The sequence below is a fragment of the Drosophila pseudoobscura genome, chromosome X (genome assembly GCF_009870125.1).
Source record: "Drosophila pseudoobscura strain MV-25-SWS-2005 chromosome X, UCI_Dpse_MV25, whole genome shotgun sequence".
Lineage (NCBI taxonomy): Eukaryota > Metazoa > Arthropoda > Insecta > Diptera > Drosophilidae > Drosophila > Drosophila pseudoobscura.
This window is the reverse complement of record NC_046683.1, coordinates 27,969,489-27,995,223: the sequence shown is the minus strand read 5'-3', so window position 1 is coordinate 27,995,223 and position 25,735 is coordinate 27,969,489. Positions and strand designations below refer to the sequence as shown.

At 41.9% G+C, this 25,735-nt stretch overlaps 1 protein-coding gene across 4 annotated transcripts in view; it reads left to right on the top strand.

Annotated features, from left to right (window-relative positions):
- The first annotated feature begins 708 nt into the window (after positions 1–708).
- The window catches only part of LOC6899606 (leucine-rich repeat flightless-interacting protein 2), a 59,259-nt gene continuing 34,232 nt past the window's right edge, over positions 709–25,735 (top strand). For all 4 annotated transcript variants that reach the window (XM_033381724.1, XM_033381723.1, XM_033381722.1 and 1 more), the window contains exons 1-2: positions 709–895; positions 8,826–8,996. In XM_033381724.1, coding sequence (XP_033237615.1) covers positions 8,910–8,996 — 87 coding nt within the window. In that variant the 5' untranslated portion in view covers positions 709–895; positions 8,826–8,909. The remainder of the gene's footprint in view (positions 896–8,825; positions 8,997–25,735) is intronic.

The following is a 25,735-nucleotide window of genomic DNA, read 5'->3' as shown; positions in this document are numbered from 1 at the left end:
GAAATGAAGTGAAGCATGGCGGTGGAAATGTAATGGTTTGGGGGTGTATAGCAGCAGCTGGACCTGGGCAAATGGTGTTTATTGAGACCAAGATGGGCAAACACATCTACAAGAAAATTTTGACTGACAATTCAATGGCGAGTGTCGAAAAATTGGGTCTTAATGCGATGAATTTCTTGTTTCAACAAGACAATGACCCCAAAAATACCTCGTTTTTGGTCCAAGAATGGCTGTTGTATCAGTGCAAGCAGTTAAAGCCATAAAGCATGTTTGGGATTTCCTAGAAATACAAATTAGGAAACATAAAATTTCCTCCAAGGAAATCCTTAAAACGGCTCTGATGACGGAATTGGAGAAAATTGATCCAAATGAAACCAATCATTTGGTAAAAAGTATGCCCCGACGTCTAAAAGCTGTTATTGAAGCTAAGGGCGGCCCCACCAAATATTGAAATCAGAAAAAATTGGGGACAATAAGTTTTTTTCGTGCAAAAAAAAAAGTGTCCGAATAATTGTTGTGCGTAAAACAGTGGCTTTTTTGATACTTTTAATTTTTGTTATACGCCAAAGAATTTTTTTTTGTTTTTAGATTTAAAATTAGTAATAGTAATATCTATGTTCATAATGAAATAAAAATTTTGTGTCAAACTTAAATACTTTTCAAGTTATTTATAAAGAAAGTTGACATAGACGAGTGTCCGAATAAATGTTGTGCTGACTGTATGTATATTCAATATATCGATAGTATCGCGAGGAGTTGACTTACCCAGGTCTACTTTGTCTTTGATGCTCTCCATATTTTAGAAAGTATTTTATTTTAGTGGAGTACACTTATTATTTCTTTATAAATATAACTAAAAGTGGAATGTGAGAAAATCTTCTTGGATGCTACATATGTATGTAAATTTCTTTTACACATACGCATGTTTATGTATTTGGGTCGCCACACCCATGTAAATGGATGAAAGTGCCACCGAAAATTAGTTTTAAAGATGTGCAACTATGCAAAGGCAAAATCTCGGTTATCTATAGAAAATTCAAAATCAAATTTTAGAAACTACTGCATTTAGCATAGGGCCAAAATTCAGACGATGGCAAAAAATCTCAAAACTATCAACCGAGTTTTACCATGCACATACATACATATGTATACATACATAGTGCGGGCTTACGTGTTGGCAGAGCAATAACTTTAGTGTACTGCTGTTTTGAGAGCTTTTCCATCGCGATTTTTTTAGAGAGGAAAACAGTTTTATTCGATAAAACAATTTTCTAATCAATTTATCAATTTTCTATAACAAAAAAATAATAAATTTTCTATAAGAGTAGCTAATATACATAGTTTTTAAACGAAAAAAAAGTCGAATATAAAGTGAAGAAAAATGGTGGTAAATTTATCACTTTTTAATAAGCTATGAGCTATATTTTTGTAAGTTGGCCTTGTAATGACCATATGGTCATTTAGTTTTGACAAGGACTCGCAATAAGTTCTAGTTCTTTGAAACTGTCTTAAAAATTCAATGGGACTTTATAATTATGAAGCTCTTTTGAATCGTTAAACGATTTGTAATTTCCACAATATCAGATTGCGATTGGCCTTGGTGGGCAAAATGCAGAATGATATACTCACGAGATTCTGTGGTTTCTTTTTTTTACCTCTTATTTTGTTTTATGTTAGCGCTTTGGTCACTACTGGATTATTTTGGGATTTCAAATTGGACAATTCCACAGAAATAGAACTGCACTGGATAACATTAATATTCGGTTTATTTTTTTCAACTTCACACGTGAATAAAATGTATAAAACTACAAAGAAATAAAAAAGTTTAACTGGTAGAATACAGCTTGCAGTATTTCCTTTTCAGAGGGATATATGCTCATGATTTTGTTTTTAATTTAAAAAAAAAAATAAATATAATTAAACCTTATATGATTTAAAAAAACCTTCTTCATCTAGAACAAAAACATAATTTAATATTTGGTATGGCCATTTTCTCCACCGACTGCTTAAAATTTTCTTTAAAAATTTTTAGATACTGTTCTTGATTCATTTGCCTTCAATGAACAGCTTATTTCTTACTCCTTTTGTGAAAATGCAGCCCCAAATCATAACGCTAACCCCGCCGTGTTTCACTGTTTGTCTTAAGTGATTCTTATTTATTTATTTATTTATTGTTATTCGCCAACGGAATCAAAAAATCCTTAACTGGCTAGGCTAACTTATTTCTATCTTAACAAATAACATTAATAAATTAATTAGCACGAAGAAATCCACAAGCAACCGTCTGACGGCTCCCTTCCCCTGGCAAAAGTCAAAGCGCATCCCAGCTGGCAGCGCATTGTGCTGCCGAAGCGCCCTACTGATGGGCTCATGAAAGCCATAATTGCTCCGGTGGAGATCAACTGCAAAGGGGGCATGGGTCCTTAGGCTCCTGGCAGGCGCACTGAGGTTACCCACTAAGTCGAAGTTACCCACTATAAGGTCATAAATAAAGATCTGAGCCGAAATGGTCCTTCGATCCTCGAGAGAGGAGAAATGCACGTGGCGACATCTGCACTCATACGACGGCCACGGAATGGAGAAGTGCAGAGGCTGGAGTGCAAATTTCAGAAACTTTCTTTGGAGTCGTTCGATGCCCGAAATTTGGACGACCCTGGTGGGATTCCAGACCATGGAAGCGTACTCAAGGAGCGAGCGCACAAGGAATGCGTACAGACTGAGCCTTGTATATGGGTCCTTGAATTGGGATGAATTGCGCTTAACAAAGCCGAACATTGCATAGGCTTTTGGCACTATTAAATTCATATGCCCTGCAAACAGAAATTTAGAGTCAAATAAGACCCCGAGGTCAAGTATCTCCGTCTGCTTTAAGAGTGGATGGCCATCTATTGAATATGAGGACAGCACATTAAAGACACGCTTGCTAAAAGAAACAAAGTAACATTTACTAATGTTGAGTGGGAGCGAATTAAGTCTGCACCAACGAGCAACTGTATCCAGGTCGCGCTGCAGAAGAATACTATCGCCTAATGTTTTGACAGATCGGAGGATTTTAAGATCATCAGCATAAAGCAGATGCTCAGAAGCTTGAATGCTGAGACATGTCGTTAATAAAAATTAAGAACAGAAGTGGACCAAGTGCACTTCCCTGTGGAAGGCCGGAAGTAGCCAAGAATGGGTCCGAAGGCTTTCCATTTATCAATACGACATACTCTCGCCGCTCAAGATACGACCTAAACCAACTGAGCAGGCAGGAATGAATCCCCAGCCGATGCAGCTTGGCTATTAAAGCACAGTGGGAGACTTTGTCAATGGCTTTAGCAAAGTCAGTATACACAACGTCGACTTGAGAGTGCATTTCAAACACACGAGTGCACAAATTACTGAAAGCAATGAGATTAGTGGCTGTTGATCTACCCGGCATAAAACCATGCTGATAGAAGTTTTGAAACATTGCTGAGTTTGGCAATTGGTCTATAATTGGAAATGAGATTTTTGGTACCTCTCTTAAAAATTGGCGTATCATTGCACATCAGTATTTGGTTTCCAGCAACCCAAAGTCTTGCCGTCACGTCAAAAACGTTGAGCTGGCTTTCGTCTAAGAATATTACATCATCCCACCAGCTTTGGTCCCTTTTAGAATGCTCCTGGGCAAACGTTTTTCTTAATTTTCGGTGGCGCTCAGAGAGCAAATGCTTTTTTCTTGCAACTTAGCCGTTTTACCCATTTTTTTTGTATGGTACTTCGAATGGTCTTTGATATCCAGAAAGTTTTGAAAGAAAATTGTAAGCCGGCAGAAGGCTGTTACTTGCGGATCCCAGTCAAAACGCAGCCCCCTCCCGCCCACCGTCCGAGGGGCGCTGCCGCAAGACGCGCGGCGCGTACCCAAAACGAACGCGAACGCGAGCATGCAGGAAAGATAGCTGTTAGACTAATATACAATTAAAATTAGAAGCAAAATTACTAGGAGAACTAGGTATGCATTCAAAATACAATACTATGACTGTCTGTCTGTCTGTCTGTCCGTCTGTCCGTCCGTCTGTCTGTCCGTCCCCTTCAGCGCCTAGTGCTCAAAGACTGTAAGAGCTAGAGCAACGATGTTTTGGATCCAGACTTCTGAGATATGTCACTGCTACAAAAATATTTCAAAACTTCGCCCCACCCCTTCCGCCGCCACAAAGGACGAAAATCTGTTGCATCCACAATATTGCAGATTCGAGAAAACTAAAAACGCAGAATCATAGATAATGACCATATCTATCAGATTGCTGAATCTGGATCAGATCGGATCATTTTTGTAACCAAGAGCAAGAAATCAATTTGCAGTGGCTACGCAGCGCCCGACGTCACGCTCAGACTGATTTTCTTTCTCTCTCGCACGCACTCTTTGTCGTGTCGTTTAATATTAGCGGCGCTGTAGAGTTGCGGTGTCCGCAGCAACTCACAACGTTCCCCCTCGTTCATTGACGTTGCATGCAATGACTTCATTTCTCAAGAGGCGAACCGAACGCGAACATGCAAGAAAGATAGCTGTTAGACTAACAATCGAGGAAAATTAGCACTAAACTTACTAAGAAACTAAGCATGCAATCAAAATACAAATGCCACTACAATTACTAATTACTATAAGGGGTGTGAGGATGAGTAATTTAACAAGAGGAAGAGAATAAGTGGTGGCTATAATATGGTAGAGGGAATTATCCGAGCATAAGACCCTGAACGGTTCATGTAAGAAATAATTCGAATACAGTTTTTATTCGTTATAGTAAAAGTGGAAGGAACAGCGGTACAAAATTTCTAGTGAGTCTAATGGGAATCGTGTCTATGTCTATGTCGCCCCTGATCAAGTTGTGCACAAAAATCACACCAAGCATTTTCCTATGGTTAACTAAGCATGGGAGGTTTACTATTAGCAGTCTACTAGAGTAAGATGGGAGTCTCACACCCGCATCCCAGTTAAGGTTCCGCAGAGCAAAGAGTAACCAGTTTTTCTGTACTGATTCTATACGGTCCTGATGTACTTTGTACTGAGGTCACCATACACTGGAGCCGTATTCTAGGATCGGACGAACTAGCGAGGTATAGAGAGTCTTTGTTATATAGGGGTCGTCAAATTCCTTTGAACAGCTCTTTGTAAACGCAAGCACGCCCATGGCCTTATTTACCATGGTAGAAATGTGTTCAGAAAACTTTAGCTTGTTGTCTAATATAACACCAAGATCATCCACCAGGGTAATTCTCTCAAGAGAACCACCACATATGGTATATGGAGCCATCCAAGGGCTAGAACGATGAAATGGCATAACTTTGCACTTCGAGGCATTAAGGTGTAACAAGTTTGCGCAACACCATGACTGAAAGTTATTGAGATCGGATTGCAAGCGAGAATGAAATTGCAAGAAGAATCAATGGACAGGGTAAATAGTTTAAGCAAGGGTCCACACATTGCATCGGCGCAGTACCTGAGTACACAACCTGGAACCCCGTCTGGACCCGGTGAAAACACCGACTTAACTAGTCGAAGATCATGAAGTAAAAAACATTCATTTAACAAGGGACTGAAAATTCCGTTCGACCTCGGTAAATCGTATGGGTACGGTTGACCAAAGTAGCTTTCCTCAGAATAGGTCGTTGGGAAAAATTGGGCAAAAAGATCGGCATCCGATCATTATTTGCCTACGTATTAAAAAATGATAGCGAGGACGGGTGTGCGGACGTTCTACGTTTACTGTTTACGAAACAGCAAAACTTTTTAGGGTCCTGAGAAAAACGTATCTTGCATCGAGACAGGTCGTTCTTATAGCATTGTACATTAAGAACTGAACATTTTGACCGAGCTATTACATAGCTAGAGTGAGAAGTAGGAGAACCAACTTCTGCGAAACTGCGAAAGCGGGAAGAATCAGTTTTACACACAGGAATTCAAGTTCCTGTTGAACTTGGATTGAGAAGTGTTCCGACGTGAAGCTAGAGTTCACTGCAATCAGAACCCCTCCTGCACGTCAAGACGAACGGTCTTTTCTAAAAGTTGTATACCGACCTGCCAAAACCTCGAAACTAATAATGTCTGGCTTTAGCCAGGTTTCGGTAAAAACAATAACGTGGGAAGAACATGCAAAACTATCCCGGAAAAGAATGCTGAACTTATTACGTAAGCCTTTAACATTCTGATATGTTACTAAAAGAGAAGTTAGTTTTTTGGAAGGTTTAAAGCAGGGCGGGAAGATGAGGGGACGATGGCACACTGGGATGATTTGTAAGAGTCATGGGGGGGCCTATTCTTCTTCTTAGCCTTGAACTCCTTCCCCACCAAATGCTCTGAGTGCCCACCAAAATGAGTTGGGGAGACACATATCTTAAATGAAGCTATCTCTCTGGCATAAGATAAATTAAAATTTTCCACCTTTAAACCGACGGCTTTTATTTTGCCTTGTATAAAAGTAGTTACATCATTAGATGTGAGGTCAGGGGCCAGCCGTGAGACAAAAACTTGTCGTTTTGGTAGGATCCCTACCAATGGTTTAGGCACCACAGGCCTAGTACCTGTGGTGGCAATGACGTGACAACTAGTGAGCTTGCGAAAACAGCGGACACGGACGCTACAGACATTCTCCGAAGCGATGAATTCGGCTACCGAATCTGCATCGCCAGCAGCTGTCGTTGCCCTTGATATGGCAAAAGAAATCGTTGCTGTACACTTTGAGTGGTCGGAGTCAGTTTTCCGGCAACGAGCTGTTGGCACTTGCAGATCGCGCGGAGTGACCCTTTTGCGCCTCAGAGACTCATTCAGCAGCTTTAAACCGCTATCTGAGCCTCCATTGCTAGTAGCCGATCGTATTTGTTTTTAAAACCAACGGTCAGCTCCTTAAAGCCACTCCGCGTCTGCCTCATACAAGCCACCATATCATTCTCCACCGTACTGCATGCCTCGCAACTGTAATGCAACCCATTACGTTTGGCTATATCATCACTCACGAGGCCAGATCCAGCGCATTTTGCGTGCACTACGTCGCCTGATCGTTGGTGATCAGCATCTTACAAGTATTTTTGGCGCAGACCACAGTGAATTCCATTTTAATTATTTATTTATTTAAAAATTTGCAACAAAAATTTCTAAACAAATTGGTATCAGTCCAATGTGCCAGACAACGCTCAAAGCAAAATTAGCGCTATTTCTCAGAAAGTTTAAACAGCGAGAGAGAAAGAACAGTTGTTTGGGTTTGGATAATAGGGAGAGAGTAATAGCTAAAGAAGAGGCTACGGGATAAGAACGGGCTTAACTTAGCGTGAGCGTATTTACGGAAAGCAACACTTCAATAACCAACGAACAGAATTAATATCAAAATTAAGTTTTTATTAAAACAATAGGCATCCACTCGCGTTAAAGAACAGGATTTGTATTGTAGGTTAATTTGGGTTTTTACTAAAGGTTTATTTTGAAAAGCACCGGCTGTAATTGAAAAAAAAAAGGAAAGCGGAGCGCAAAACAAAAATACGTTTGGTCACTACGAAAGAGAAGGAACATTTTATAAACATATATTATATTTATTCTTGATCAGCATCAATAGCTGAGTCGATTGAGCCATGTCTGTCTGTCCGTCCGTCCGTCTGTCTTGTATTACACAGTTACAAGTATATTTCGAAACTTCGCCCCGCTCACTTCCGGCCACATAAAGGGCGAAAATCTGTGGCATTCACAATTTCAATGATACGAGAAAACAAAATCGAAAAACGTTTTCTGCGTTTCTGCGGCGACCGCAACTCTTCAGTTATAGCCGATACTTAGTCAGTATGGCACTCCTCCGGCAGACGCCGCTAATACGACACGACAAAGAGTGCGTGTGAGAGAGACAGAAAATCAGTCTGAGCGTGTCGTTGGGCGCTGCGTAGCAACTGTACATTGATTTGTTCCTTTTGGCCATGCAAATCTGATCTGATCCAGATCGGATCACTCTATCCATCTATCTGTCCTATGCATGTGGCAGCATGAGTCACCAGTCAGACTTAGGGCCGGTTTCCTGACTTCGGGTTAAGGTGCTGATTATGAGTATGTTCAATCCTCTGTTAAGACCTTAAAAGAAAAGTCTAGACATTTGTGTTTTGTTGTAGTATCTTTTAATGGGTTACAGATCTTTTTTTAGGTTATGTGATTTCTTTAGAGATCAATTTTTTGGATACATGAGTGAATGTGTACAATAATATGTTTATGCTTGAACATTCTGCAAGGGTCCGAAAGTGGCATAGTTTCGACGATAATATGTTCATGTTTAAACAACCTCCAAATGTTTAGTTCTGTTTTAAGAGCTTTTGTTTTTCTGTACTTATAAGCGTAATTTTAATGCATTATTTTGTACAATTTTTAAGTGAAAAAATATCTAAAATAAGGCGAACACAATTATTTGCGCACTTAGCATTTACCACTTTTAATGAGCCTATAGTAATGTAGAAATATGGTCATTTTTGTTGGACAAGGATTTCAATTTAGATATAGTTCATTGGACCTGCTCAATATTTAATCTCAGAATACCTCCAATGGTCACGAAATCGCCAAAACTTGCACAGTGATTATTAAAGTGTGCTGGTACGTGCGCTGTCGTCTTAAAAATTAAACTAGAATCAGACGTATGTACATACATACGTATGTATGTATGTATGTAGATATGATTTCGGCTTCATTTTTGGTTGATATTATTTTCCTCGCGTTGTTTGGCCTCATTGCTAATTAAGTGGGAGCTGCTGCATAAAACTTAAAATAAAATCACAATTAACATTTAATTTGCATTTCCGATTCACATACTGTACTACCGGTGCTTTCCGCTACGAAGAAAATTGGAATATCAATATACAAAGTTAATTGAATTTTTACCTGTGGCTTGGTTAACACAATACAACACTCCAATTTTAATGAAATGGAAAGCACAAGCGCCACAGGTCGACGACGAAACAATACACGAGTGAATGCAGAGGACAACGCGCTAGATCAGATCACAAAAGAGGTACGTATTCCTGATTCACGCTTATAAAACCAATTCCCACATGTCTTCATACATAAATAATTTATAGTTTATGTAAAATTGAGATATTTTTTTAATTTGATACATAAAAGTGAAATATACTTCATATAATCAAAGATTTTAGCTTTGAAATCATCTTGAAACATGCATATATCTATATTTACATTTATATAACTCTTTTCGCACGTCTATTTTATATATAAAAGGAGTTTTAAAATGTTCAAAAGAAAGCAGCTATGTAGATAAAATATTAATGATGTATGCATAGGACTTGGTATTTTAACAAATCTATTCAAAAAACAATCAAATTGTATACATTTGAGCCTTGCATTTTGTATCCACAGTATTCATAAAATCAAAGCTATACTCATGCCTCTTCGATGCGTTCGATCATTACAAATCCTTCCTTCAGTCAGATTCGAATCACCGAATCATTAAAAACCGAATCCGAGCAGTAGGGATTAATATCCGCAAGTTTTTTACGCATTTCGTTAAAATGACTCTAAACATACTATGCAGTTCATGTGCCTTAGGTTGTGCACATTTGGTTTTTGTTTACACTGTGTAAGGTTGCCCTTTCATACAGGGCTCTGGTATACATATGGGCATTTCCGTGAAAATGTCTACCGAGGCCAACAAATTAAGTGATTCATACTTAATTCGATACTTAATTAAATTTAAAAAACACCCTTAGAGATAATTTATTGATTAAATAAATGATCGAAAACTACGTTAATCATCTTTTAAAATAAATAAATAAATTAAATTATTCTGTTCCGTTCCATGGAGAACATTTTTGTTTTGTACGAAGGTACGTTCGCGACACGCGGAAATGGCCATTACCATAATTTTATATCAAAGAATTTCTACTATCTGTTCCCAAAAAAAGTAAAATGTTCTACTTTGTTATCCTTATAAAAATGAACTAAAGAAAAAACGGGAATATTTCCAACTCCATATAATTTTTTCCAAAATATCCCAAACAGGCTCAATGGTACCTACGTGAGGTAACTGGAGTGGAGTCGTCACTCAAAATATCATTGTGCATGTCCTTGTCCATTTTTTCGTTATTGACGACCATTCATCCAGCTCCAGATGCATCTATACATACAAGGCTTTCAAAAATGGAAACTAAGAGAATTGGATTTTTAGTTTAGGAGATTGGTATGAGCATTAAAAGTTGAATTTTTTCAATGATCAGCAATTTACTCAATTTGTATGCACATTCTGCGTCTTTAAGGTCGAATAATAAGTAAACTACGTCATGTATGAGTCTTGTTTTGGTCTCTAATGTAATATGTTTTATATTTTTTTAAAACCCAATTACAAATTAAATATACAATTATTATATATTGTGAAATTAATTTTACATTTTTATTTTCTTAATGTTAACAAATTATCTGTTAATAATGGTACTTAGTTACTAAAGGCGGAAAAAGAGAAGTTAAAAGTTAGCTAAATTTAAGTGATTCTAAAAATTGCATGCAATTAGTTAAAGAGACAGTTCAGGGGATAGGGTTTGGCAGAGGGAGTTATAATTATAGCATAAAACCCTAAAAGGTTCATGATCAGCATAATTAGACCAACATATGGATAGACGGATAGGCCTAAAAGTACGGGTAGATCTAAATGGAACGGCCAAGTCAATCTGACCCAAGAGAGTTTGGGAGTCAACAGTCCCGAGAAGGAGCTTGTGCACGAACATTACGCCATTGCATATTCTGCGATGGTGCAACGACGGCAGGTCAATAAGATTTAGCCTAGACAGGTAGGGTGGCAAGATTCTACCCGAGTCCCAGTTAAAGTTCCGAAGGGCAAAAATTAAAAATTGCTTTTGCACGGATTCAATAACAGCCTGCTGCTCTTTATACTGTGGGCTCTACACACAAGAACAATACTCCAATTAGGACGTACTAACGAGATATACAGTTGTTTCGTAACGGACGGGTCGTCAAACTCCTTGGACCAACGCTTTATGAACGCTAAAACACCCTTAGCTTTATTTACAGTTGCAGCTACAGTGGGGAGCAAAAGTGAGTACATACTCACAATCACTGACTTTAGCCTCCCATAACAGGCAAACGAATAAAGCCAAACAAACCAAATTTGTTACCCATATAAATATTTGTATTCTTAAAAAATAAACAATAATTACAAGAACGAGTAAAAATTTTTCAAAGAATGAAAAGTAAAAATCCAAAAGAACTCGCATGTACTCGGTTTTGCACTTTTTCATAAAAATTAAAGTAAATCATAATATTAACATTTTGCGCATAGACCCATATTAGATATTACTTTTTTAATACGGTTTGGAATGTTCTCTATCCAATTCCCAAAAATATCTTCTGAAATAGGATTGCACTCCGCATCTATACATCCCCAGAGATCGCCTTGGTTAGATGGCGCTTATTCGTAGTGCTCAAGCCGTCGTATCACGATTGACCGTAGGCTTTCAATCGGATTAAGGTCGGTTCTTTGAGATAACCACTCCAGCAATTTAAAATTTTGATTAACCAGTCATTCTCGAAAATTTTTCGCAATTTGCTTCGGATTCCTGTCTTGTAAACAAGTTAGTTAAATTCAGGATAAATACATTTCTCCGGAAAATTAAGAAGTTAGGCTTGTAGAAGTTGTAAATAGTCCTCTCTGAACTGAATAACATAAATTTTTTGTAGAGGACCAACGTGCTACCAAGTAAAGCAACTTCAGACCATAATATTTCAATATTTCATATTATTCCTTATTACTATGGTCTGAAGTGGCTTTACTTGGTAGCACGTTGGTCCTCTACAAAAAATTTATGTTATTCAGTTCAGAGAGGACTATTTACAACTTCTACAAGCCTAACTTCTTAATTTTCCGGAGAAATGTATTTATCCTGAATTTAACTAACTTGTTTACAAGACAGGAATCCGAAGCAAATTGCGAAAAATTTTCGAGAATGACTGGTTAATCAAAATTTTAAATTGCTGGAGTGGTTATCTCAAAGAACCGACCTTAATCCGATTGAAAGCCTACGGTCAATCGTGATACGACGGCTTGAGCACTACGAATAAGCGCCATCTAACCAAGGCGATCTCTGGGGATGTATAGATGCGGCGTGCAATCCTATTTCAGAAGATATTTTTGGGAATTGGATAGAGAACATTCCAAACCGTATTAAAAAAGTAATATCTAATATGGGTCTATGCGCAAAATGTTAATATTATGATTTACTTTAATTTTTATGAAAAAGTGCAAAACCGAGTACATGCGAGTTCTTTTGGATTTTTACTTTTCATTCTTTGAAAAATTTTTACTCGTTCTTGTAATTATTGTTTATTTTTTAAGAATACAAGTATTTATATGGGTAACAAATTTGGTTTGTTTGGCTTTATTCGTTTGCCTGTTATGGGTGATTGTGAGTATGTACTCACTTTTGCTCCCCACTGTATATGGGTGTTAAAACACATCTTATGATCAAAAAGGACTCCGAGGTCATTTGAACTCGAAATTCGCTCAAGGACATGATTTCCTAGAACATATGAGACAAAATGTGGAGCACGACGGTAAAATGTCATAAGTTTGCATTTGGAAAGGTTCAGAAAAAGAAGATTAGTTGAACACCACAATAGTAGTTCACTTAGATCAAGTTGAAGGCGTGTGTGCAAATACCAATCAGAGTAAGGCAGACAGATTTTAACATCATCAGCATACATTAGTGTAGTAGAGTATGTTATAACTTAAGGAAGGTCATTCCCAAATAAAATAAACAAAAGCGGGCCCAGATGACTTCCCTGTGGCACACCTGAAGTAGCATTAACAGTATTTGACAACACGTTAGAAAACAAAACACGTTGAGTACGGTTAGAGAGATAGGACAAAATCCAATCTAGAAGATTCGTTGGGAACCCTAATAAAGCGAGCTTGTTAATAAGCAGAGCATGGTTCACAGAATCGAATGATTTGCTGAAGTCCGTAAAAACTACATCCAATTTGAAAATACGGTGGATTAGGTTAGAAAACTCAAGAAGGTTAGTCTATGTTGTACGATGTCTGAAAAAACCGTGTTGCGAAAGAGACATCAAGCTGCAACAAAGATGTTGCAGTCGCCGGGTGACCAGGAACTCAAGAAGCTTCGGGATGGCGGAAAGCTTTGCGATACCACGATAGTTTTCAATATTTGATCTTGAACCTTTTTTGTGAAGCGGAATGATGTAGGACTCATTCCAAATTACTGGGAGACAAGACTGTTCCAAGGAGAGGTTGAAGATAGGGGTCAAGGGTTTTGCAAAGGGACTGGGCACAGTGTTTTAAAATGCAACTTGGTACCTTATCTGGACCTTCCAGAACAACGCTTTCCTCGAAGATGGGCAGAAAAATGCTGTTAGCTTGAGGTAGCTGGTACGGATACGGAGTGGATGCGTTGTAAATATGAGACGAGTGCGTTGTTTGAAAAAAGGTAGCGAATAAATTTGCAATACCAACAGCAGAAGCTTCTGTTTCGTTCTGGTAATGAAGGGACGGAGGAAAAGCGTTTGACTTACGCTTAGAGTTAACGAACGAATATAATCTTTCAGGATAACTACGAAAGTTACTACTACATTGTGAACACTGACTATTAACGGCAAGGAACAGAGAGCGAGCGGAGGAGTATAGAGCTAAGGGCGACGTGGAGCCCGACCTCTGGTACTTTTTATAGAGTCTGGATTTATTGTTTTTTAAGTATGACAAATACTTGGAGAACCAGGGAGGCTTGGACGATACGGGTAGTGATATCTGGAACAAATTTATTAAGGGCGGAGTAAATAGAGCTATAAAACGAGTTAACAGTTGCATCTATGTTCGGTAATGAATAAAGAAACGACCAATCAACACGCGAGAGATGTAGATCTAAATCGATAAAGTTTGTTTTGCGAAAACACTTTATGTGACATGGAGCCATGGAACTGTCAGCACCACCAGGGACAGTTGGGAGTGATATTGGGCTTGCTCTAGATACCGTAGCAAGAGAAGCATCGTTAACAAAAACGAGGTCAAGAAGTCTGTCCCTAATGTTTTTAACGGCATTAATTTGGACAAGGGAAATATCCGTTAGCTCATTGTGGCAATTGGGAAAAAACAGGTTTGCGTCATCGCAAGGCAAACAAGAAAGAAATGGGAGGTTAAAGTCCCCCATGACAATAATTCGATCATTGCACCTTAATGCAGATACGAAAGTATTAATTTCGGAGGGGTGGCATAAGTAAACCTCCGCATTAGACCTGGGAGGAATGTAAGAGCAGGTTAAATAGAAAAATACCGAGCCAACACGAACTTTGACTGCAACAAATTCAATGCCATGGATGTTATTCAATGGGAATAACTCAGATGAAAAATCAGATTTGACTGCAATCAAAACCCCACCTGCAAAAGATGTGTAGTCCATTCCATAAATATTGTAATTGTCAATGAAAATTTTATGATCATTGATAGTGAAATTAAGCCAGATTTCGGTAAAAGCGATGGCATCGAAATCAATAGACGCACTATTTATATGAATTTGACGCAATTTGCCCAACAAACTGCGAACGTTCTGATAGTGAATAGAAAAATGGTACATCAGTTTTTTGGAGCAGCAGGCTCGGTAATTCTGGGACTCGAGCTCGAATCTTTGTGAAGGAACTCACGCATAATTGTATGCTCAGACCATATTAACGGCTCAAGAGATTTGGATAGTATAGAATCAGGGAGAATAATTTTAAAGGATGATATGTTGCGCTTATGTTTAAATGTAAATTTAGTCAAAACTATATCATCAGGCGAAGCGTTAAGTTTAGAGGAAAGATGTTGTTTAACGTCCTCCGTTGTAGCCTCAGGAATAAGACGCGAAACAAATATTGCTTTCCGAGGGACCACTGATCTAAGTTGATGTCCCAAGCGAGATCGTGATGGTGGAGCTACTTCTAAAAGAGATCTCGGTCCTGGGGCAGATAAATTGGCAGCAACGGCTGGAGCAGGAATTGGCAAGACATCACCAGCAACCAACACACCCGCACTACCCGCACCCGCACTCACCACGTCGGTAGTGAAGACGGTAGACAGTAGAAACTGCAGGTATTGGTTGATGCTGACGGGAACTTGGATGCTAGAAGGAAGCAATGTGCTCGGTGTAAAGAACACCGGAGCCGCCTTTGGCGGATTTACAGAATCGGCGAGGCATGACCACACGGAGTAATAAATGCTTCCGATGGATGAAGGTGGGAGAAACCCAGTTTGCGTCTGTCTCATGAATGTGCGCATTTCGGCCTCAATCTCCCGACAAGCCAGACATGACCAAGACAGGCCCATACGTTTCGAGATCAGATCGTTTAGCCGGCCATCGTTCCGCCACCAGCACATTTTATGTGGCCAAAATTGTGGCACAGCCAGCGGCTAAGGAATGAATCACCAATGATTACTCCACCGAATTCACAAATCTTTGCACTGCAAACAATTGCCATTATTGACAGCAGTAGAATCACTGTGCACGAATAAAAAAAGTACAGAGTGAGAGCGCATTCAAAATGGGAGAGCAGACAGCAGAGCGAGCCCGACAATCAGCAGCAGCTGCAATAATTCAGAGATGATCCAACGAAGTGCAGAAAACGAGCAGTAAACTCACGAAAGCAGAGACACAAAAGAATAGTCCACAAAGAGGGAGAGTATAGGCAATCCAGAGAGAGTGAGAGCAACAATGCGAGCAGCAGGCCAGCTTATGCTTTCGAGAGAGTGTGGGCGATGCAAACGCTGATGCGCAAGAACAGTACACACCGAAGAAACGATAACGAAAAGCAGACTGGGTAAAAAACAATAACAAATTGCCTGCACGAGTCCGATGCGTTACGTTGCGATATTGTATTTGTATTAAACACTTGTTTATAAACGAAACACTCACAAAGTATAATCAAATTAAAGAGATTCGATGATATATCATAACAAAATTTCAGCAATGTTGTATGATATTTAAGCAAAGGGCGGAGAACGCAGGAGCAAGAAAAAACACAACCGGTTTAAGCAAAAGCTAGAAGTGAGTCTGATATTATATATTAATATAATTTACCTATAGAAAATTTATATCAGGGGGAAAAAGATGGATTATTTTCCTTGGGCAAATATGTATTGTTAAGCTTTTAGACATCTTTTATTTGTATTTCATAAAAACTAAAATTTAATTTGTATTTACGATTTACCTACTGTACACTACCGCTACTCTACTGCTACGAAGAAAATTATACGAAGTTAATTGAATTTTATATTATATTATATATAGCTTAGACGCGAGCGAGAGAGTAGGATAGCCGGAGAGCGTTAGAGCTGCTCGGGACCCCTGCTAAGCCGAGTACGAGAGATTTAGATACAAAAGATTTAGTTTACAAAAGAAAGACCCTAAGAAAGGTAGGGTAATAATCTTTTTATACCTGATACTCAAAATGAGTATTGGGGTATATTAGATTTGTGGTGAAAGTGGATGTGTGTAACGTCCAGAAGGAATCGTTTCCGACCCCATAAAGTATATATATTCTTGATCAGCATCAATAGCTGAGTCGATTGAGCCATGTCTGTCTGTCCGTCTGTCCGTCCCCTTCAGCGCCTAGTGCTCAAAGACTGTAAGAGCTAGAGCAACGATGTTTTGGATCCAGACTTCTGAGATATGTCACTGCTACAAAAATATTTCAAAACTTCGCCCCACCCCCTTCCGCCCCCACAAAGGACGAAAATCTGTTGCATCCACAATATTGCAGATTCGAGAAAACTAAAAACGCAGAATCATAGATAATGACCATATCTATCAGATTGCTGAATCTGGATCAGATCGGATCATTTTTGTAACCAAAAGCAAGAAATCAATTTGCAGTGGCCGCAGCGCCCGACGTCACGCTCAGACTGATTTTCTTTCACTCTCGCACGCACTCTTTGGCGTGTTGTTTAATATTAGCGGCGCTGTAGAGTTGCGGTGTCCGCAGCAACTCACAACGTTCCCCCTCGTTCATTGACGTTGACATGCAATGACTTCATCTCTCAAGAGGCGAACCGAACGCGAACATGCAAGAAAGATAGCTGTTAGACTAACATTCGAGGAAAATTAGCACTAAACTTACTAAGAAACTAAGCATGCAATCAAAATACAAATGCCACTACAATTACTAATTACTATAAGGGGTGTGAGGATTAGTAATTTAACAAGAGGAAGAGAATAAGTGGTGGATATAATATGTAAGAGGGAATTATCCGAGCATAAGACCCTGAACGGTTCATGTAAGAAATAATTCGATCTACAAAGTGGAAGGAACAGCGGTATAAAATTTCTAGTCAGTCTAATAGGAATCGTGAAGTTTATGCGGCTCAACAGATCAGGGCTGTCTATGTCACCCCTGATCAAGTTCTGCACAAAAATCATACCAAGTATTTTCCTACGGTTAACTAAGCATGGGGAGGTCTACTTATAGTAGTCTACTAGAGTAAGATGGGAGTATCACACCCGCATCCCAGTTAAGGCCCCGCAGAGCAAAAGGTTAAACATTTTTCTGTATTGATTCTATACGGTCCTGGTGTACTTTGTACTGAGGGCACCATACACAGGAGCCGTATTCTAAGTTCGGACGAACTAGCGAGGTATAGAGAGTTGTTGTTATATAGGGATCGTCAATTTCCTTTCACCACCTCTTTATAAACCCAAGCACGCCCATGGCCTTATTTACCATGGTAGAAATGTGTTCAGAAAACTTTAGCTTGTCGTCTAATATAACACCAAGATCATCCACCAGGGTAATTCTCTGAAGAGGAACGCCACATAGGGTATAGGTAGCCAAATTGGTTGATATTATTTAGATAATTGGATACATTATTATACCCGATACTCAAAATGAGTATTGGGGTATATTAGATTTGTGGTAAAAGTGGATGTGTGTAACGTCCAGAAGGAATCGTTTCCGACCCCATAAAGTATATATATTCTTGATCAGCATCAATAGCCGAGTCGATTGAGCCATGACTGTCTGTCTGTCTGTCTGTCTGTCTGTCTGTCCGTCCGTCTGTCTGTGCGTCCCCTTCAGCGCCTAGTGCTCAAAGACTGTAAGAGCTAGAGCAACGATGTTTTGGATCCAGACTTCTGAGATATGTCACTGCTACAAAAATATTTCAAAACTTCGCCCCACCCCTTCCGCCCCCACAAAGGACGAAAATCTGTTGCATCCACAATATTGCAGATTCGAGAAAACTAAAAACGCAGAATCATAGATAATGACCATATCTATCAGATTGCTGAATCTGGATCAGATCGGATCATTTTTGTAACCAAAAGCAAGAAATCAATTTGCAGTGGCCGCAGCGCCCGACGTCACGCTCAGACTGATTTTCTTTCACTCTCGCACGCACTCTTTGGCGTGTCGTTTAATATTAGCGGCGCTGTAGAGTTGCGGTGTCCGCAGCAACTCACAACGTTCCCCCTCGTTCATTGACGTTGACATGCAATGACTTCATCTCTCAAGAGGCGAACCGAACGCGAACATGCAAGAAAGATAGCTGTTAGACTAACATTCGAGGAAAATTAGCACTAAACTTACTAAGAAACTAAGCATGCAATCAAAATACAAATGCCACTACAATTACTAATTACTATAAGGGGTGTGAGGATTAGTAATTTAACAAGAGGAAGAGAATAAGTGGTGGATATAATATGTAAGAGGGAATTATCCGAGCATAAGACCCTGAACGGTTCATGTAAGAAATAATTCGATCTACAAAGTGGAAGGAACAGCGGTATAAAATTTCTAGTCAGTCTAATAGGAATCGTGAAGTTTATGCGGCTCAACAGATCAGGGCTGTCTATGTCACCCCTGATCAAGTTGTGCACAAAAATCATACCAAGTATTTTCCTACGGTTAACTAAGCATGGGGAGATCTACTTATAGTAGTCTACTAGAGTAAGATGGGACTATCACACCCGCATCCCAGTTAAGGCCCCGCAGAGCAAAAGGTTAAACATTTTTCTGTATTGATTCTATACGGTCCTGGTGTACTTTGTACTGAGGGCACCATACACAGGAGCCGTATTCTAAGTTCGGACGAACTAGCGAGGTATAGAGAGTTGTTGTTATATAGGGATCGTCAATTTCCTTTCACCACCTCTTTATAAACCCAAGCACGCCCATGGCCTTATTTACCATGGTAGAAATGTGTTCAGAAAACTTTAGCTTGTCGTCTAATATAACACCAAGATCATCCACCAGGGTAATTCTCTGAAGAGGAACGCCACATAGGGTATAGGTAGCCAAATTGGTTGATATTATTTAGATAATTGGATACATTATTATACCCGATACTCAAAATGAGTATTGGGGTATATTAGATTTGTGGTAAAAGTGGATGTGTGTAACGTCCAGAAGGAATCGTTTCCGACCCCATAAAGTATATATATTCTTGATCAGCATCAATAGCCGAGTCGATTGAGCCATGACTGTCTGTCTGTCTGTCTGTCTGTCTGTCTGTCCGTCCGTCTGTCTGTCCGTCCCCTTCAGCGCCTAGTGCTCAAAGACTGTAAGAGCTAGAGCAACGATGTTTTGGATCCAGACTTCTGAGATATGTCACTGCTACAAAAATATTTCAAAACTTCGCCCCACCCCTTCCGCCCCCACAAAGGACGAAAATCTGTTGCATCCACAATATTGCAGATTCGAGAAAACTAAAAACGCAGAATCATAGATAATGACCATATCTATCAGATTGCTGAATCTGGATCAGATCGGATCATTTTTGTTCCCAAAAGCAAGAAATCAATTTGCAGTGGCTACGCAGCGCCCGACGTCACGCTCAGACTGATTTTCTTTCACTCTCGCACGCACTCTTTGGCGTGTCGTTTAATATTAGCGGCGCTGTAGAGTTGCGGTGTCCGCAGCAACTCACAACGTTCCCCCTCGTTCATTGACGTTGACATGCAATGACTTCATCTCTCAAGAGGCGAACCGAACGCGAACATGCAAGAAAGATAGCTGTTAGACTAACATTCGAGGAAAATTAGCACTAAACTTACTAAGAAACTAAGCATGCAATCAAAATACAAATGCCACTACAATTACTAATTACTATAAGGGGTGTGAGGATTAGTAATTTAACAAGAGGAAGAGAATAAGTGGTGGATATAATATGTAAGAGGGAATTATCCGAGCATAAGACCCTGAACGGTTCATGTAAGAAATAATTCGATCTACAAAGTGGAAGGAACGGCGGTATAAAATTTCTAGTCAGTCTAATAGGAATCGTGAAGTTTATGCGGCTCAACAGATCAGGGCTGTCTATGTCACCCCTGATCAAGTTGTGCACAAAAATCATACCAAGTATTTTCCTACGGTTAACTAAGCATGGGGAGATCTACTTATAGTAGTCTACTAGAGTAAGATGGGACTATCACACCCGCATCCCAGTTAAGGCCCCGCAGAGCAAAAGGTTAAACATTTTTCTGTATTGATTCTATACGGTCCTGGTGTACTTTGTACTGAGGGCACCATACACAGGAGCCGTATTCTAAGTTCGGACGAACTAGCGAGGTATAGAGAGTTGTTGTTATATAGGGATCGTCAATTTCCTTTCACCACCTCTTTATAAACCCAAGCACGCCCATGGCCTTATTTACCATGGTAGAAATGTGTTCAGAAAACTTTAGCTTGTCGTCTAATATAACACCAAGATCATCCACCAGGGTAATTCTCTGAAGAGGAACGCCACATAGGGTATAGGTAGCCAAATTGGTTGATATTATTTAGATAATTGGATACATTATTATACCCGATACTCAAAATGAGTATTGGGGTATATTAGATTTGTGGTAAAAGTGGATGTGTGTAACGTCCAGAAGGAATCGTTTCCGACCCCATAAAGTATATATATTCTTGATCAGCATCAATAGCCGAGTCGATTGAGCCATGACTGTCTGTCTGTCTGTCTGTCTGTCCGTCTGTCTCTCCGTCTGTCCGTCCGTCTGTCTGTCCGTCCCCTTCAGCGCCTAGTGCTCAAAGACTATAAGAGCTAGAGCAACGATGTTTTGGATCCCGACTTCTGAGATATGTCACTGCTACAAAAATATTTCAAAACTTCGCCCCGCCCACTTCCGCCCCCACAAAGGACGAAAATCTGTGGCATCCACAATTTTAAAGATACGATAAAACCAAAAACGCAGAATCGTAGAGAATGACCATATCTTTTAGAATGCAGAATCTGAATTGGATCGTATTATTATGATAGCCAGCATCAAGAAAACAATTTCATTTTTTCTCGCCCTGTCTCTCTCTAACATACAGGTTTCATGGTCAGGTTTGCCAATTGCAAAATATGAGTTCAAGGATCTCAGAACCTATAAGAGCCAGAGCAACCAAATTTGGTATCCACACTCCTGTGCGCAACCAAATTTGGTATCCACACTCCTGTGATATCGGACCTTGACCGTTTTGTGTCAAAATTTCGCCACACCTCCTTCCGCCCCCGAAACGGACGAAAATCTGGGGCGTCCACAAATCTCAGCGACTATTAAGGCTAGAGTAACCAAATTTGGTATCCGCACTTTTGTTAGATCTTACTATAATACGTATATCTCAAAATTTCGCCCCTTCCCCTGCCGCCTCCACAAAGGACGAAAATCTGTTGCATAAACAATCTTGCAGATTCGAGAAAACTAAAAACGCACGATCATAGAGAATGACCATATATATTCGGTTGCGGAATCTGGATCAGATCGGATAATTTTTATAGCCAAAAGCAAGAAATCAATTTGCAGTGGCTACGCAGCGCCCGACTTCACACTCAGACTGATTTTCTGTCTCTCTCGCACGCACTCTTTGTCGTGTCGTTCAATATGAGCGGCGTCTGCCGGAGGAGAGCCATACTGACTTAGTATCGGGTATAACTGTGGAGTTGCGGTGTCCGCAGCAACTCACAACGTTCCCCCTCGTTATAAATAATTTTAGCACATTATTAAATTCTTAGATTGGTACATCGCTGGTACTCGGGACCGAGTTTATTCGTAAGTCCCCTTCTGGTTCCAGCTGGCGTCTATTTATACGCCTGCTATTGCTGTGTCAGCGAGACCGAAAGTGTGATTCCGCGCAGGGTTCACATTTCACCATTTTAACGATCGTGGGTTGACCTGATTTTGTTTCCTCGCGTTTTGGCAACTTGGCAGATTTGGCGTTGGCGGTTGTCGTGAGCTTTCTCGGTCATCTGAGCCCGGAAAACTGAATCTGACCGGTCGCCTGGTCTGGAGTGGGGAAAGTCTGCGTGTATGATTAGTCGGCGGTTCGTAGGGTCTGCGCCTGTCTTTGTAGCTCTGTGTACAGAGTGGTTCTTAGATTTAGGTGCATGGCGAATAATATATGTATTATTCAACGTTGGGAGAGGCGTTGTAGCGAACCCTTTTAGGTTCGTTACACAATCCCCTTTCTTCCCCGGCGAGAGTTACGAAAACTCGTTCATCGCGTGTGCGGTAGCTTTTTAGTGTACCTTTGATTTGGGCTGTTGGTCGGGTTCTGGTGGTTTCTATTCTTCTGGCGGGAGCGTACTGATTGATGACGGTCGGCGCTGGGGCTATTTGAGTCATCTATCATCTATACTTGCGGGGCAAGCTTTTATTTTCCCTTCTTACCTCCCATGTTGCACCACGGTTGCGTTTTTGGTTCATCCGCGTGCCCTTTTCTTGTTTTGATTTGATATTCGCGACTTTCTGTTTCCGGCTTTCACAATGTTGTAACTTGGCGATGTTCGGCGACGGACAACTTTTGACCCGGTAGGGGCCGTCGAACTTGGTGGCTAGCTTTGCCTCGAAGCACTCGGCAGCGTTCGAGAGGTAGTGTTGGCGTAGTAGTACCAATGACCCAACAGCGGGGCGCCATAGTCGCCGGCGGATGTTATAGTGTCTCCCTTGCTCTGGGCTGGCTCTTTGGATGTTATTCCGTACGATGGCAAATACCTCTTTCAGCCTCGTCACTTTGTTGATGGCCGTCTCTGGCGTGCTTCCCGTCCCGGGCGTGACTTCGTCGTAAAGGGTGCCGGGGAGCCGGGGTTCCCTTCCTTGCCAGAGGAACGCGAGTCTAAATCTGGTCGTCTCGGAGACGCTTGAGTTGATCGCTAGTGTCATCTCTGTCCCATGAATTCTGGTAGTCGTCGAGGAACTGGGCGATCATAGACCGATTGGCCCTGTCCGTTGGGTTGTCTTGTGGGCACTACGGTGCCGTATGCTGTAGCTCCACGCCTGCGGTGCCTAGGAATATTTTAAATGATCGGCTGGTGAACTGGGTTCCGTTGTCGCAGACGAATAGTTTTGGCACGCCGAAGCTGCTTAGTATTCGTTCTCTGAAAGCTCGATCGAGGTTCGCTGTTGTTGCTTTTTTTAGTGGCACCAGTTCGACCCACTTTGAAAAAGTGTCGATGAAAACCAGTAGGATGGTGTTCTCGTGCTTGGACCTTGGTAATGGTCCGACGAAATTGGCGCCCAGGGTGGCGAAGCGTTCTTCGGCTTTCCGCGTGAGCATCCTGCCCACGGCCTTGCGTTGTGTAGCCTTGAATTTCTGACAGCTCACGCACGTATCGTCGCACGTCTCGGTGCAGTCCTGGGCAGTTATATCGCTGTGTTATCCTCAGCATGGTCTTCCGGACGCTGAGCTGACCCGCTGTTGGTTCATCGTGCCATTCGCGGAGGACTCTTGCTCAGCCATTCTTAGGCACGCATAGTTTCCACCGAATGTGGTCGTCGTCATCGGCTCCGTGTACTAGGTCGCGGTCCATTTTCGTATGCGTAGTCTGGGTATTTCTGGGGCTCATCATGGATCTGTTGGATTCTTTGTTTGAGCCAGGCTGCTGTGTTGTCTTTCTCCTCGATGCGTGAGAGGATTATCAACGGTTGCCTCGATAGCGCGTCCGCGACTACGTTCTGGTTGCCGGACCGTCTGCAGGGAAATTTTGACGTTGAAGTCTATGCAGGCGAGTACGGGGGCGGTGGTGAGCAGGGTTTTCAGTTCGTCGAAAGCGTCTTGTTGATCTTGACCCCACGTCCATGCTTTTCCTTTCTTCAGCAACAGCGACATCGGCTGGACCACGCTACGGTGGCGAAGTTTGGCACAAATCTGAGGTACCAACCGAAGTCTTTCCCGACGATGACGATGTCATCGAGATAAGCGAACGCGAACGGTTCCATGTCTGCGATAACGGTATCAAGGCTCCGTTGAAACGTGGCTCTCGCGGAGTGTAGTCCGAAAGGCATAACAGCCCCCTTCCGGGTGTCGTGAATTCCGTGGCTTCCCGGCTGTGTTTCGGAGTCTTTTCAGTATGTAGTTGATCCTGGGCAGCGGGTATGCGGCCGGGGTCGAACGCTCATTGAGTTGTCAATAGTCTACGCACATACGCCATCTACCGTCCTTTTTGCTGACCTTGACGATCGGCGCGTTGTGGGGGCTCCGGGATGGTTTGATTAGATCCTCCGCCATTAGTTGGTCGACCTGTTCGTCGATGATCCGCCGCATGGCCTGATTTTTCGGGTAGTAAGTACCGCTGTTTTATGGTGCGGTTGTCCCTCATGACGATAGTGTATTCCGTTTTATTTGTCGTTCCTCGGTCCGAATCGTCTTCGGATGCTTCGTCGATTCCTGGGTCGCAAGTGTGGTCGTGGTTCTCAGGGAGGATCGTTGTGTCGAATGCTCTTGTTGGCTCGACTTCGCGAGTGTACGTGGGCGCTTATGTGGGTGGCTACCGCGGGCGGGGTTGACCATGGGTGGGGTACCCGTGTGGGTCTCGGTGGCGATCCTAGTGTTGGACCGACGGCTAGTTTGGGCGACGAAGGTTTCGGACATGGTTCCAGGCGTGGTACTGGGTCGCATGCCGGCGCTGTGCGAGGGGTGCCTGTGACGATCGATGGCGTGTTGGCTCCAGGTGGTCGCCTTTCCCGGTTCCTGCCTAAGAAAACGCGGGTGTAGCTCGTCGGTCTCTGTCGTAGATGTCGTAATTGTGTCGCTGGCGCTGTCGTTGCAGTCCTGGGCCATGGTGTTGGTCGGAAGTGGTACCTCGAGCGCTTGGCTGCTGCGTGGCGGTTTACGCCGGTGGGGCCGGGTTGTATTCCGGAGTGGCATCCTGAGTTCCTTTCCGTTCGTTGCTGGAACCGCGTCGGTGCCTAGGGGAGACCGGCTCGCTTTCTTCGTTGCTTTGCTTGGTCTTGGGTTTCTTGGAGTGGGCCTGGAGCTTGTGTGACTCGTTGTGGCCGTGGATTCTGTGTTCCTTGTGCTTGTATTTCGTTTCGTGTCGGGGGATTCGTTGTTGGCGGGGGTCTCGAGTTCGTGGGTCCTGATTGAAGCTTCGGGACGCCCCGGTGTCGATCGTGGCTTCGGTGCGCTGCCCTCCGATGGTCCCTCTCGCCACTATCCGGCCGTCGTGTAATTGTAGCGGGTTCTTTAGTTGCGTGTCTGATGAAGCGTCGTGACCGGCTGTTCCTGTGTCCGTTTCCCGACGGATGTCGGCGGCAACAATTTACGATCCGTACTCCGCGCTTACCGCATTTCCAAAAGAAGAGGATGGGCAGGCTAGCGCAGTCGCGAGAAACATGCCCAGCTTTCGCTCAGGTTCGCGATGGGAGTGGTGATCATTTGATGCGTAGCTCCCTGGGTTGGAGGGCCTACTTGTGGTAGCCTCCTCGCGGGTTCTGCGGTGTTCCAGTGGGGTTTGGGACGGGATTCCGGCGGCTTTGTACC